The 17195-nt window shown below is 40.1% G+C and overlaps 1 protein-coding gene across 2 annotated transcripts in view; it reads left to right on the top strand.

The window, feature by feature from the left end:
- LOC139561532 (tripartite motif-containing protein 2-like) overlaps positions 1-11528 on the top strand; it is a 30137-nt gene extending 18609 nt beyond the window's left edge. Inside the window, exons 10-16 of one of the 2 annotated variants that reach the window (XM_071378730.1) lie at positions 182-285; positions 377-544; positions 6509-6677; positions 7034-7104; positions 7277-7417; positions 10427-10570; positions 10723-11528. In XM_071378730.1, the coding sequence (XP_071234831.1) occupies positions 182-285; positions 377-544; positions 6509-6677; positions 7034-7104; positions 7277-7417; positions 10427-10570; positions 10723-10731 (806 nt within the window). In that variant the 3' untranslated portion in view covers positions 10732-11528. Of the gene's footprint in view, positions 1-181; positions 286-376; positions 545-6508; positions 6678-7033; positions 7105-7276; positions 7418-10426 lie in introns of both variants that reach the window. The other variant, XM_071378729.1, reaches the window with a different exon arrangement.
- The last annotated feature ends 5667 nt before the right edge of the window (positions 11529-17195 follow it).

Below are 17195 nucleotides of genomic sequence, written 5' to 3'. Positions count from 1 at the left end.
TGTCTGTTTATCTCTCTCTCTGTCTGTTTATCTCTCTCTCTCTCTGTTTCTCTCTCTCTGTTTGTTTCTCTCTCTGTCTGTTTCTCTCTCTCTGTCTGCTTCTCTCTCTCTCTTTATTTCTCTCTACCTCTAGCTTCTCCATTAATAATGTTTTCACTCTGTGTGCGTGCGCGCACTCCAGGTACTAAGGGGAGAAATAAAGGAGAGTTTACTAACCTGCAGGGTGTGTCAGCGTCCTCCAATGGCAGGATTCTAATAGCAGACAGCAATAACCAGTGTGTCCAGGTAAATACACACATAGACACACGCACGCACACACACACACACCGTAGCAGAATTTTGATCATTTGTGTGTGTGTCCATCCCCCCCGGGCAGATCTTCTCTAATGAGGGGGAGTTTAAGAGTCGTTTTGGGGTGAGGGGTCGGTCGCCAGGGCAACTCCAACGACCAACGGGTGTGGCTGTTCACCCCAACGGTGACATCATCATCGCCGACTACGACAACAAGTGGGTCAGCATCTTCTCCAGCGAGGGCAAGTACAAGGTGAGCATACAGGTGACATACAGGTGACATACAGGAGACATACAGGAGACATACAGGTGACATACAGGAGACATACAGGTGACATACAGGAGACATACAGGAGACATACAGGAGACATACAGGGGACATACAGGTGACATACAGGGGACATACAGGGGACATACAGGGGACATACAGGAGACATACAGGAGACATACAGGGGACATACAGGGGACATACAGCAGACATACAGGAGACATACAGGAGACATACAGGAGACATACAGGTGACATACAGGAGACATACAGGAGACATACAGGGGACATACAGGGGACATACAGGGGACATACAGGAGACATACAGGAGACATACAGGTGACATACAGGTGACATACAGGAGACATACAGGAGACATACAGGTGACATACAGGTGACATACAGGTGACATACAGGTGACATACAGGAGACATACAGGTGACATACATACAGGAGACATACAGGTGACATACATACAGGAGACATACAGGGGACATACAGGAGACATACAGGAGACATACAGGTGACATACAGGAGACATACAGGTGACATACAGGAGACATACAGGAGACATACAGGAGACATACAGGAGACATACAGGAGACATTCAGGAGACATACAGGTGACATACAGGAGACATACAGGTGACATACAGGAGACATACAGGAGACATACAGGAGACATACAGGAGACATACAGGAGACATTCAGGTGACATTCAGGAGACATACAGGAGACATACATGTGACATACAGGTGACATACAGGAGACATACAGGTGACATACAGGTGACATACAGGTGACATACTGGAGACATACAGGTGACATACAGGTGACATACATGTGACATACTGGAGACATACAGGAGACATACAGGAGACATACAGGTGACATACAGGAGACATACAGGTGACATACAGGAGACATACAGGAGATATACAGGGGACATACAGGAGACATACAGGAGACATACAGGAGACATACAGGTGACATACAGGAGACATACAGGAGACATACAGGAGACTTACAGGAGACATTCAGGTGACATTCAGGAGACATACAGGTGACATTCAGGAGACATTCAGGTGACATACAGGAGACATACAGGAGACATACAGGAGACATACAGGTGACATACAGGTGACATACAGGAGACATACAGGTGACATACAGGAGACATACAGGAGACATACAGGATACATACAGGTGACATACAGGAGACATACAGGAGACATACAGGAGACATACAGGAGACATACAGGTGACATACAGGAGACATACAGGTGACATACAGGTGACATACAGGTGACATACAGGTGACATACAGGAGACATACAGGAGACATACAGGTGACATACAGGAGACATACAGGAGACATACAGATGACATATAGGAGACATACAGGTGACATACAGGTGACATACAGGTGACATACAGGTGACATACAGGAGACATACAGATGACATATAGGAGACATACAGGTGACATACAGGTGACATACAGGTGACATACAGGTGACATACAGGAGACATACAGGTGACATACAGGTGACATACAGGTGACATACAGGAGACATACAGGAGACATACAGGTGACATACAGGAGACATACAGGAGACATACAGGAGACATACAGGAGACATACAGGAGACATACTGGAGACATACTGGAGACATACAGGTGACATACAGGTGACATACAGGTGACATATAGGTGACATATAGGCAGGCACGTGCACAGATAGAGGTCTAAGGGTACCTGAGCCCGACAGAAAAGCTAACTTTCAGATTGGTGTTGTTTTTATTATAACATTTAATTTCAGGTAGAGAGGATTTTGAGTAATCAATGTGACAAAGTGACACATTCAATACCGTCTTGAACACTATTGCCTGCATCTACCTGATATAGGTTGTAATCATTAGTCCAACAGTTTCAAGCGAGAGTTTCTATTGTACAAATTCAGGTATGTTTATCCTATGCTTCCATTTAAGAAATATTTTTAAACAGAATTGGCGGAATGAATACACCCCTGATCACACGCAAACACAGTTCACTTTCATAGCAGCCACATACAAACAGCATGATCTCTTTGTTTGTTTTATAATTCCTTCTCCCATCTATGCGCTCTCTTCCACTCACATTTTCCCTTCGCTTGTGGACTTCACTGCAAAACACATCAGCTCTCTGTGACCAGGCGAAAGAACACTTTTCCCAAGCCAAACCTTCATACCATAACCGCTAACCGCTACACACAGCCTACATCCTTGTCACCATTATTAGCTAACGTCATAGTCAAAATAGCTACTAGAACTTAAGCATTAGGAAACCCGCTACGGTCATGCAGTACAGTGTACAGTCAGCAAACAGTTTAGCAGTTACACCGGCAGGACCCGGTGGCAATACATTCATAAAACCAAAAGCTTACCTTGACTTAGAAGAGTTCCAGTGTTGAATAGCCATAGTCAGCTTGCTAACATAGCATATCTCTCTGTTTGAGCCGGGTGTTTGAGCAGGCTAAACTAGCCAGCTGCATTCGCTAGCTAAGGAAGTGAAAGTGAAAAATAAAAATACAACAAAATATAGCTACACTACCGTTCAAAAGTTTGGGGTCACTTAGAAATGTCCTTGTTTTTGAAAGAAAAGCACCTTTTTTGTCCGTTAAAATAACATCAAAATGATCAGAAATACAGTGTAGACATTGTTAATGTTGTAAATGACTATTGTAGCTGGAAACGGCTGATTTTTTTATGGAATATTTACACAGGCGTACAGAGGCCCATTATAAGCAACCATCACTCTTATGTTCCAATGGCACGTTGTGTTAGCTAATCCAAGTTTATCGTTTTAAAAGGCTAATTGATCATTAGAAAACCCTTTTGCAATTGTGTTGGCACAGCTGAAAACTGTTGTCCTGACTAAAGAAGCAATACAACTGGCCTTCTTTAGACTAGTTGAGTATCTGGAGCATCAGCATTTGTGGGTTTGATTACAGGCTCAAAATGGCCAGAAACAAATAACCTTCTTCTGAAACTCGTCAGTCTATTCTTGTTCTGAGAAATGAAGCCTATTCCATGCGAGAAATTGCCAAGAAACTGAAGATCTCGTACAATGCTGTGTACTACTCCCTTCACAGAACAGCGCAAACTGGCTCTAACCAGAATAGAAAGATGAGTGGGAGGCCCCGGTGCACACCTGAGCAAGAGGACAAGTACACTAGAGTGTCTAGTTTTAGAAACAGATGCCTCACAAGTCCTCAGCTGGCAGCTTCATTAAATAGTACCCGCAAAACACCAGTCAACGTCAACAGTGAAGAGGCGACTCCGGGATGCTGGCCTTTTAGGCAGAGTTCCTCTGTCCAGTGTCTGTGTTCTTTTGCCTATCTAATTTATTTTATTTTATTGGCCAGTCTGAGATATGGCTTTTTCTTTGCAACTCTGCCTGGAAGGCCATCATCCCGGAGTCACCTCTTCACTGTTGAAGGTATCCTAAAAAGATAACTTTTCACAATTTTTATTTTTATGAAATTCACTGAGGAGGATGGACCTCCCCTTCCTCCTTCACAGGCATACATTTTTAGTTCAAATGTATTAAGTTGTTTCCTTTGTTAGCTATATTATTAACTAGCTAGCTAGCCAGCTGCATATTACTGGTTAGCTAGCTAACTGACCCGGAAGCTGCATATCATTACTAGCTAGCCAGCTCCACATTATTGGATTGCTAGATAGCTGACCGGCAGCTGCATAACGTTACTAGCTAGCTAGCCGACCGTAAACTGCATAACGTTGCAAGCTAGCAAGCTGACCAGAAGCTGCATAACAATACTAGTTAGCTAGCTGACCGGCAGCTGCATAACATTACTAGCTATGTAGCTGACTGAAAACTGCATAACATTACCAGCTATGTAGCTGACCGGCAGCTGCATAACGTTACTAGCAAGCTGACCGGCAGCTGCATAACATTACTAGCAAGGTGGCTGACTGGAAACTGCATAACATTACTAGCTATGTAGCTGACCGGCAGCTGCATAACGTTACTAGCAAGCTGACCGGCAGCTGCATAACGTTACTAGCTGTTACTGCCCCGTAGAGAATAATGGTATTCTGCCTGTAGTCTGCCCTGTAGAGAATAATGGTATTCTGCCTGTAGTCTGCCCCGTAGAGAATAATGGTATTCTGCCTGTAGTCTGCCCCGTAGAGAATAATGGTATTCTGCCTGTAGTCTGCCCTGTAGAGAATAACGGTATTCTGCCTGTAGCCTGCCCTGTAGAGAATAATGGTATTCAGACCCCTTGACTTTTCCCACATTTTGTTACTTTACAGCCTTATCCCAAAATGGATTAAATAATTTTCCCCCCCTCATCAATCTACACACAATATCCCATAATGATAAGCAAAAACAGTTTTATTTTTTTATTTTTGCACATTTATAAAAAATTAACAACTGAAATATCACATTTACATAAGTATTCAGATCCTTTACTCAGTACTTTGTTGAAGCACCTTTGGCAGTGATTACAGCCTCGAGTCTTCTTGGGTATGAAGCTACAAACTTGGCACACCTGTATTTGGGGAGTTTCTCCCATTCTTCTTGGCAGATCCTCTCAAGCTCTGTCAGGTTGGATGGGGAGAGTCGCTGCACAGCTATTTTCAGGTCTTTCCAAATGTTCGATCGGGTTCAAGTCCAGGCTCTGGCTGGGCCACTTAAGGACATTCAGAGAATTGTCCCGAAGCCACTCCTGCATTGTCTTGGCTGTGTGCTTAGGGTTGTTGTCCTGATGGAAGGTGAACCTTCACCCCAGTCTGAGGTCCTGAGCACTCTGGAGCAGGTTTTCATTAAGGATCTCTCTGTACTTTGCTCTGTTCATCTTTCCCTTGATCCTGACTAGTCTCACAGTCCCTGCCCCTGAAAAACATCCCCCCTGCATGATGCTGCCACCACCATGCTTCACCTTAGCGATGGTGCCAAGTTTCCTCCAGACGTTCAATCTTGGTTGTCCTTCTGGAAGGTTCTCCCATCTCCACAGAGGAACTCTAGAGCTCTGTCAGAGTGACCATCGGGTTCTTGGTCACCTCCCTGACCAAGGCCCGTCTCCCCCGGTTGCTCAGTTTTGCCGGCGGCCAGCTCTAGGAAGACTCTTGGTGGTTCCAAACTTCTTCCATTTAAGAATGATAGAGGCCACTGTGTTCTTAGACATTCCAATGCTTCGTAAATGTTGTGGTACCTTTCCCCAGATCTGTGCCTCGACACAATCCTGTCTCTGAGCTCTACGGACATTTCCTTCGACCTCATGGCTTGGTTTTGATCTGACATGTACTTACACCTGTGGGACCTTATATAGACAGGTGTGTGCCTTTTCAAAATCATGTCCAATCAATTGAATTTACCACAGGTGGACTCCAAGTTGTAGAAACATCACAAGGATGATCAATGGAAACAGGATCCACATGAGCTCAGTCTCATAGCAAAGGGTCTGAACACTTTATTACATAAGGTATTTCGGTTTATTTTTTATAAATTTGGTGGACTCCAATCAAGTTGATCAATGGAAACAGATTGCACCTGCGCACATTTAAGAGTTTCATAGCAAAGGGTCTGAATACTTATGCAAATAAGGTATTTCTGTTTTTTATTTTATATAAATTCACAAATATAAATTCACAAAACCTGTTTTCGATTTGTCATTAGAGCATATTGTGTTTAGATTGCTGAGGAGATTTTTTTATTTAAGCAATTTTAGAATAAGGCTATAGCGTAACAACATGGCGCTGTTGTTAATTAAGGCAAAAGAAAATTGAGGGGGGGGTGACTTTGAGCATCTGCCCCTTCAAATGTCTGAGCACAACGATCTACAGGTGACATAAAAGTGACATACAGGTAACTTTATTCTATCTTCAGGCTTACCTGTCCTCTGATTTGTTGTGTCATCTGTCTGTCTGTCTGTCTGTCTGTCAGGCCAAGCTGGGCTCTGGTAGGCTAATGGGACCGAAGGGCGTGTCAGTGGATCAGAACGGTCATGTGATCGTCGTTGACAACAAGGCATGCACCGTCTTCATCTTCCAGCCAACCGGCAAGCTCGTTTCTAAATTCGGTAGCCGCGGCAACGGCGACAAACAGTTTGCAGGTGTGTTGATGATGATGCTGAGGGTCATGATGGTGATGATGATGAGAATGATAATGATGGTGATGATTATGATCCATATCTCCTCCTCTCTCTACCTCCTCTCCTCCTCTCTCCACCTCCTCTCCTCCTCTCCTCCTCTCTCCACCTCCTCTCCTCCTCTTCATTTCTCCTCTCTCCACCTCCTTTCCTCCTCTCTCCACCTCCTCTCCTCCTCTCTCCACCTCCTCTCCTCTTCATTTCTCTTCTCTCCACCTCCTCTTCATTTCTCCTCTCTCCACCTCCTCCGTTCCTCCTCTCTCCACCTCCTTTCCTCCTCTCTCCACCTCCTTGCCTCCTCTCTCCTCTCTTCCGACCAGGTCCTCATTTTGCAGCCGTCAACAACAACAATGAGATCATAGTGACAGACTTTCACAACCACTCTGTCAAGGTAAGCAACTAACTTATCAGGACACTCCCACCCAATGTTCACTAGGTCTGGTGGATAAACTAAACATGACCTTCATTAATTAAACCAACAGAATGAATGGGAAAAAGTCCTGGTTCAATTAAAAAAGTCCCCATTTCCCTCCCTCCCTCCCTCCCTCCCTCCCTCCCTCCAGGTGTTCACCCCAGAGGGAGAGCTGCTGTTGAAGTTTGGATCTAACGGAGAGGGCAACGGTCAATTTAATGCTCCTACAGGCGTGGCCGTTGATGTGAACGGGAACATCATTGTAGCCGACTGGGGCAACAGCCGCATACAGGTATAGTTTTATATATAGATATACAGTACCAGTCAAAAGTTTGGACACACCTACTCATTCAAGGGTATTTCTTTAATTTGACTATTTTCTACATTGTAGAATAATAGTGGAGACATCAAAACTATTAAAAAACACATACGGAATGTAGTAATCACAAAAGTGTTAAACAAATCAGTATATAGTTTAGATTTTAGATTATTCAAAGTAGCCACCCTTTGCCTTGATGACAGCTTTGCACACTCTTGGCATTCTCTCAACCAGCTTCATGAGGTAAACACCTGGAATGCATTTAAATTAACAGGTGTGCCTTTGCTGCAAAGAAACCACTACTAAAGGACCCCAATAATAAGAAGAGACTTGCTTGGGCCAAGAAACACGAGCAATGGACATTAGACCGGTGGAAATCTGTCCTTTGGTCTGATGAGTCCAAATGTGAGATTTTTTATTCCAAACCCGCTGTGTCTCTGTGAGACGCAGAGTAGGTGAACGGATGATCTCCGCATGCGTGGTTTTCCCACCGTGAAGCATGGAGGAGGAGGTGTGTTGGTGTGGGGGTGCTTTGCGTGAGGGGGTGCTTTGCTGGTGACACTGTCTGTGATTTTCTTTTTAAATTCAAGGCACACTTGGCTACCACAGCATTCTGGAGCGATACGCCATCCCATCTGGTTTGTGCTTAGTGGGACTATCATTTGTTTTTCAACAAGACAATAACCCAACACACCTCCAGGCTGTGTAAGGGCTATTTGCCCAAAAAGGAGAGTGATGGAGTGCCGCAACAGATGACCTGGCCTCCACAATCACCGAACCTCAACACTCAACACAATTGAGATGGTTTGGGATGAGTTGGACCGCAGAGTGAAGGAAAAGCTGCCAACAAGGGCTCAGAATATATGGGAACTCCTTCAAGACTGTTGGAAAAGCATTCCAGGTGAAGCTGGTTGAGAGAATGCCACATCAACAACAGCCACAGATATAATATAGGTAATGTATTTAACCAGGCAAGTCAGTTAAGAACAAATTCTTAATTACAATGACGGCCTACCCCGAACAATTGTGCGCCGCCCTATTGGACTCCCAATCACGGATGGATGTGATACAGCCTGGATTCGAACCAGGGACTGTAGTGACTTCTCGTGCACTGAGATGCAGTGCCTTAGACCGCTGTGCCACTCGGGGCATTCGGAAAGTTTTCATATTCTTTGAATTACTAAATATGTTTTCCCTCAGCCATCTATACACAATACCCCATAATGACAAAGTGAAAACATAGTTTTTGAAATGTTTGCAAATTTACTGAAAATGAAGTCCAGAAATAATTTATTTACATAAGTATTCACACCCCTGAGTCAATACAGCAGTTACAGCTGTGAGTCTTTCTGGGTAAGTCTCTAAGAGCTGTGAGTCTTTCTGGGTAAGTCTCTAAGAGCTGTGAGTATTTCTGGGTAAGTCTCTAAGAGCTGTGAGTCTTCCTGGGTAAGTCTCTAAGAGCTGTGAGTATTTCTGGGTAAGTCTCTAAGAGATTTCCACACCTGGATAATTTTTTTAAGTTCTTCAAACTTTGTCAAAGTGGTTGTTGATCATTGCTAGACAACCATTTAAGTCTTGCCATAGATTTTCACTCAGATTTAAGTCAAAGCTGTAACTCGGAACATTCACTGGCCTCTTGGTAAGCAACTCCAGTGTAGATGTGGCCTTGTGTTTTAGGTTATGGTCCTGCTGGAATGTGATTTAGTCTCCCAGTGTCTGTTGGAAAGCAGACTGAATCCAGGATTTCCTCCAGGATTTTGCCTCTGCTTATCTCCATTTTGTAAAAAAAAAAAATCACGAAAAACTCCCCAGTCCTAAACGATTACAAGCATACCCATAACATGATGCAGCCACCACCATACTTGTACATATGGAGAGTCATACTCAGTGATGTGTTGTGTTGGATTTGGCCCAAACATAACGCTTTGTATTCAGGACAAAAGGTTTATTTCTTTACCACATTTTTTGCCATATTACTTTTGTGCCTTATTGCAAACAGGATGCATGTTTTGGAATATTTTTATTCTATATAGGCTTCCTTCTGTTCACTCTGCCATTTAGGTTAGTATTGTGAAGTAACTACAATGTTGTTGATCCATCCTCAGTTTTCTCCTATCAAAGCCATTAAACTCTGTAACTGTTTTAAAGTCACCATTGGCCTCATGGTGAAATCCCTGAGCGGTTTCCTTCCTCTTCGGCAACTGAGTTAGGAAGGACACCTGTATCTTTGTAGTGACTGGGTGTACTGATACACCATCAAAAGTGTAATTAATAACTTCACCATGCTCAAAGGGATATTCCATTTCTGCTTTTTATATTTTTACCTATCTACCAATTGGTGCCCTTCGTTACGAGGCATTGGAAAACCTCCATGTTTTTTTTGGTTGAATCTGTGTTTGAAATTCAATGCTTGACTGAGGGACCTTACAGATCATTGTATGTGTGGGGTACAGAGATGAGGTAGTCATTCCAAAATAATGTTAAATATGATTATTGCACACAGAGTGAGTCCATATAACATATTATGTGACTTGTTAAGCAAATGTTTACTCCTGAACTTATTTCTGCTTGCCATCAAAAAAGGGGTTGAATACTTATTGACTCATTTCAGCTTTTCATTGTTAATTAATTTGTAAAAAAAAATTATAAACATCCACTTTTGACATTATGGGGTATTGTGTGTATGCCAGTGACAAAAATGTAATCCATTTTAAATTCAGGCAGTAGCACAACAAAATGTGGGAAAAGTCAAAGGTGTGAATACTTTCTGAAGACACTGTATACAGGTACAAAAGTATTCAAATACAGGTACAAAAGTATTCAAATACAGGTACAAAAGTATTGTTTTCAGTTACTTTAGAAAAAATATAATTCATTCAGAATACTTTTAAAATACTTTGAGAATACTTTATCTTCATCATTCTTACAGAGATATCAACATTCAAAAAGTATTTTCATCATTCTATCCCCCCTCCTCTCCAGGTGTTTGATGGTAGTGGCTCCTTCCTGTCCTATATCAACACATCAGCTGACCCTCTCTACGGACCTCAGGGTCTGGCTCTCACCTCTGATGGACACGTGGTGGTGGCCGACTCTGGGAACCACTGTTTCAAGGTCTACAGATACCTACAGTAATAGAGGGAGCGAGAAGAGAGATGGAGAGATGGATGGACAGAACCACTGTTTCAAGGTCTACAGATACCTACAGTAATAGAGGGAGCGAGAAGAGAGATGGAGAGATGGATGGACAGAACCACTGTTTCAAGGTCTACAGATACCTACAGTAATAGAGGGAGGGAGGTATGGGAGAATGAATGGAGGGAGAAGAGAGATGGAGAGATGGACGGAATCACTGTTTCAAGGTCTACCACTTCCTGGTGTGAACTTAAATGACGACCAGTCAAATCAGCACCTCTCTTTGCACTGACGACACGTCACTCATCTGCCTTACTATTGGCCAGAGCTGCACAGTGAGAGCATTGGTTCTGGGACCTAACAGACCTGAGACCTATCTCTCGGCTTGCCAAAATGATGTCACAGTTCCCCATCCCACCGTGGAAACCTGTTAATCTGACTCAATGTCAAACTAATCCCAACCTGTTAATCTGACTCAATATCAAACTAATCTCAATCTGTTAATCTGACTCAATATTAAACTAATCTCAGCCTGTTTTTCTGACTCAATATCAAACTAATCTCAATCTGTTAATCTGACTCAATATGAAACCAATTTCAACCTGTTAATCTGACTCAATATCAAACTAATCTCAATTTGTTAATCTGACTCAATATCAAACAAATCTCAATTTGTTAATCTGACTCAATATTAAACCAATTTCAACTTGTTTATCTGCTCTTAAACCTATGGACTCTACAGAACAATATATACACTGTTCATATGGGTTCTACAGAACAATATAAATTGTTCATATGGGTTCTAGAGAACGATATAGATAAATGTATGTTCTATAGAATAATAATATTGATGGTTCGTTTGAGGATCGTTGTCTGCAAAATCAATAAGGAATGCTCAGTACTGTTCAGGAACGTGGCTATGGTTACTCTAATACTCCCCAGATATATTTAATAAATCAATCAATCCATTAATTATTGATGATTGGTTGATTTGATTGATTGAGCTAAAAGGCAACTTGCGACTTTACACTTGGATGAGGTATTTATTCAACCATCCAATTTTTCAGAAGAAAAAAAAATACTGGATGCTTTCCAAATTGCTCCCTATGCGCCCAGGGCAATAGTAGTGCACTACGTAGGGAACAGAGGGCTATTTGGGAGACGGACACAGTTGCAAGATAACATGGAAGAGTATATATATTTGGGAATGATCTTTATTATTAATACTGATCAATAACCATTTGCAAACTAACTCTCATCAGTTCTGTTTTCACCCCCTCATTAGAAAAAAACTAAACGTACATTTAGAAGTAGGGCTCAGCACGATTTAAATTCAAAGGTCATTTCCGATTGAGCCGACATGCAGCGTTTACCGTGAATGCAGTGTCCAGGAACGCGGGAACATTGCCTTTACATTTCTATTACGCTGTAGCGTAGGTCTTCATGAATCGAGCCCTTAATATTTGATTAATAATTTTCTTGTTAAGGATTCCAAATGAGTTTGTTTATTATTAAGTTTGCTGTTGCTCGTCAGTACAGTAATATATCACTCATAATGGAATACCAGAGTATTCTAGAACAATTCCAGAGGTTTTCTAGAAGATAAAAAACATAGTATTCTAGAACCATGCATTTTCTTTTTAGTAACTGTATCAATAGATTTGGTAAAGATCTCAACGGAACTCAACCAAAACAATGGAATTGCCACGGAAATGCTTGGGGGAAACGGCTATGGGGGAAAGATCCCGAATCTCTTAATTTCCCCCCAGCAAAATTAGCCTACATTTAGGCTATTGTTAATATTTGTATTTCACGGTATGTTGAGGTAAAAATCTGAGTATAATGCTTGCATGGATGTCAACCCCAACAAGTCATCATTACCAATCAACCGCATTTCAGTAAAAAAAACTTCCACCACCAATTTCTGTATGCTAACGATGCTAACCAGCTTATACGAACGGGAGTTAGCATTTAGCAATCATTTCTTAAATCTGAAAAGGGACAACTTCCACATGTCATGCAGCGAAAACAGACAAATATATCCAATTCGGACTTCAGTAACCACATTGTGGGCCTCTTACAATACATAAATCATGACGGATTTGACGAATATCCACTCTGTTACAATCAGATGTGTTGAATGTTCGCCAATCTGGTCAACGGAACATCTGTGTTCCGTTGACTCCTTTACCGCATCTATCTGTTAGGATCCAACAAACAGTGTTCTGTTAGAATCATATTCAGAGTTCCAAAATTCCGGTAAGTTCCCTAAAAATTCAATGCAGATTTACCAGAAATCCTGGTTGTAAGATTTCCGGAATCAGGAGGGAATATGCAGGAAATTCTAGAATTTTATAACTTGGATTTCTGGAAAGTCTGCATGGAAATCTGGGAAAATTAAAATCACTTTTCAAACCTGTATCCATACCATGGGGCGGCAGGGTAGCCTAGTGGTTAGAGCGTTGGACTCGTAACCCGAAAGGTTGCTGGATCGAATCCCTGAGCTGAGAAGGTAAAAATCTGTCGTTCAAGGCAGTTAAACCCACCGTTCCTAGGCCGTCATTGAAAACAAGAATTTGTTCTTAACTGACTTGCCTAGTTAAATAACGGTAAAAAAAATATATAATGCTGTAAAGTCTGTAGGCTAATGGGAAGGATTGGATGAGGAATCATGGGTTGTGTACCAAATGGAACCCTGTTTACCAGAGCCCTATGGACCTTGGTTGAAGTTATGCATGACATTGGGAAAAGGGTGCTATATAGGATGCTGGCTATCAGACAAATGTCTAGCCCACATTTCCAACACTATAGGAAGTGATCCCAACAATACTGAAGAACATTTCACTTCACATTCTGAATGTATTTATGTTACTATTTATTATTTGGGGTTATTTACTCCAGGGGCACCGTACTACTATGGGCTGACCCTGTAAAACAACACCTATCGTGCTGCTATGGCTGACCCTGTAAAACAACACGTATCATACTACTATGACTGACCCTGTAAAACAACACATTACACTGCACCTACCATACTACTATGACTGACCCTGTAAAACAACACCTATCATACTACTATGGATGACCCTGTAAAACAACACCTATCATACTACTATGGATGACCCTGTAAAACAACACCTATCATACTACTATGACTGACCCTGTAAAACAACACGTATCATACTACTATGACTGACCCTGTAAAACAACACCTATCATACTACTATGGATGACCCTGTAAAACAACACCTATCATACTACTATGACTGACCCTGTAAAACAACACCTATCATACTACTATGGATGACCCTGTAAAACAACACGTATCATACTACTATGACTGACCCTGTAAAACAACACCTATCATACTACTATGGCTGACCCTGTAAAACAACACCTATCATACTACTATGGATGACCCTGTAAAACAACACCTATCATACTACTATGACTGACCCTGTAAAACAACACCTATCATACTACTATGGATGACCCTGTAAAACAACACGTATCATACTACTATGACTGACCCTGTAAAACAACACCTATCATACTACTATGGCTGACCCTGTAAAACAACACCTATCATACTACTATGGCTGACCCTGTAAAACAACACATTACACTGCACCTACCATACTACTATGGTGTATGTAACAATAAAACATAATTTAAAAATAATAATTTTGGGGTGTTTATAATGCTATTTATTCATTTAAGGAATAATGTACGTATATATGTGTTCATGTAAACCATCTGAATACTACTATAGTACCCATTGTACATGTTATTTTCATGTAAATCATCTGAATACTACTATAGTACCCGTTGTACATGTAATTTTCATGTAAATCATCTGAATACTACTATAGTACCCATTGTACATGTTATTTTCATGTAAATCATCTGAATACTACTATAGTACCCATTGTACATGTTATTTTCATGTAAATCATCTGAATACTACTATAGTACCCATTGTACATGTTGTGTTCATGTAAATCATCTGAATACTACTATAGTACCCGTTGTACATGTTATTTTCATGTAAATCATCTGAATACTACTATAGTACCCGTTGTACATGTTGTTTTCATGTAAACCATCTGAATACTACTATAGTACCCGTTGTACATGTTGTGTTCATGTAAATCATCTGAATACTACTATAGTACCCGTTGTACATGTTATTTTCATGGAAATCATCTGAATACTACTATAGTACCCATTGTACATGTTGTGTTCATGTAAATCATCTGAATACTACTATAGTACCCATTGTACATGTTGTTTTCATGTAAATCATCTGAATACTACTATAGTACCCGTTGTACATGTTATTTTCATGGAAATCATCTGAATACTACTATAGTACCCATTGTACATGTTATTTTCATGTAAATCATCTGAATACTACTATAGTACCCATTGTACATGTTATTTTCATGTAAATCATCTGAATACTACTATAGTACCCGTTGTACATGTAATTTTCATGTAAATCATCTGAATACTACTATAGTACCCATTGTACATGTTATTTTCATGTAAATCATCTGAAAACTACTATAGTACCCATTGTACATGTTGTGTTCATGTAAATCATCTGAATACTACTATAGTACCCGTTGTACATGTTATTTTCATGTAAATCATCTGAATACTACTATAGTACCCGTTGTACATGTTGTTTTCATGTAAACCATCTGAATACTACTATAGTACCCGTTGTACATGTTGTGTTCATGTAAATCATCTGAATACTACTATAGTACCCGTTGTACATGTTATTTTCATGGAAATCATCTGAATACTACTATAGTACCCATTGTACATGTTGTGTTCATGTAAATCATCTGAATACTACTATAGTACCCATTGTACATGTTGTTTTCATGTAAATCATCTGAATACTACTATAGTACCCGTTGTACATGTTATTTTCATGGAAATCATCTGAATACTACTATAGTACCCATTGTACATGTTATTTTCATGTAAATCATCTGAATACTACTATAGTACCCATTGTACATGTTATTTTCATGTAAATCATCTGAATACTACTATAGTACCCATTGTACATGTTGTGTTCATGTAAATCATCTGAATACTACTATAGTACCCGTTGTACATGTTGTGTTCATGTAAATCATCTGAATACTACTATAGTACCCGTTGTACATGTTGTGTTCATGTAAATCATCTGAATACTACTATAGTACCCGTTGTACATGTTGTGTTCATGTAAATCATCTGAATACTACTATAGTACCCGTTGTACATGTTGTTTTCATGTAAACCATCTGAATACTACTATAGTACCCGTTGTACATCTTATTTTCATGTAAATCATCTGAATACTACTATAGTACCCATTGTACATGTTGTGTTCATGTAAATCATCTGAATACTACTATAGTACCCATTGTACATGTTGTGTTCATGTAAATCATCTGAATACTACTATAGTACCCATTGTACATGTTGTTTTCATGTAAATCATCTGAATACTACTATAGTACCCGTTGTACATGTTATTTTCATGGAAATCATCTGAATACTACTATAGTACCCATTGTACATGTTATTTTCATGGAAATCATCTGAATACTACTATAGTACCCATTGTACATGTTATTTTCATGTAAACCATCTGAATACTACTATAGTACCCATTGTACATGTTATTTTCATGTAAACCATCTGAATACTACTATAGTACCCGTTGTACATGTTATTTTCATGTAAATCATCTGAATACTACTATAGTACCCGTTGTACATGTTATTTTCATGGAAATCATCTGAATACTACTATAGTACCCATTGTACATGTTATTTTCATGTAAACCATCTGAATACTACTATAGTACCCATTGTACATGTTATTTTCATGTAAACCATCTGAATACTACTATAGTACCCGTTGTACATGTTATTTTCATGTAAACCATCTGAATACTACTATAGTACCCATTGTACATGTTATTTTCATGTAAATCATCTGAATACTACTATAGTACCCATTGTACATGTTGTTTTCATGTAAATCATCTGAATACTACTATAGTACCCGTTGTACATGTTATTTTCATGGAAATCATCTGAATACTACTATAGTACCCATTGTACATGTTATTTTCATGTAAATCATCTGAATACTACTATAGTACCCATTGTACATGTTATTTTCATGTAAATCATCTGAATACTACTATAGTACCCATTGTACATGTTGTGTTCATGTAAATCATCTGAATACTACTATAGTACCCGTTGTACATGTTGTGTTCATGTAAATCATCTGAATACTACTATAGTACCCGTTGTACATGTTGTGTTCATGTAAATCATCTGAATACTACTATAGTACCCGTTGTACATGTTGTGTTCATGTAAATCATCTGAATACTACTATAGTACCCGTTGTACATGTTGTTTTCATGTAAACCATCTGAATACTACTATAGTACCCGTTGTACATCTTATTTTCATGTAAATCATCTGAATACTACTATAGTACCCATTGTACATGTTGTGTTCATGTAAATCATCTGAATACTACTATAGTACCCATTGTACATGTTGTGTTCATGTAAATCATCTGAATACTA

Source organism: Salvelinus alpinus, chromosome 31 (genome assembly GCF_045679555.1).
Source record: "Salvelinus alpinus chromosome 31, SLU_Salpinus.1, whole genome shotgun sequence".
NCBI lineage: Eukaryota > Metazoa > Chordata > Actinopteri > Salmoniformes > Salmonidae > Salvelinus > Salvelinus alpinus.
The sequence above is the reverse complement of the archived record's forward strand: the minus strand, read 5'-3'. Positions and strand labels throughout refer to the sequence as shown.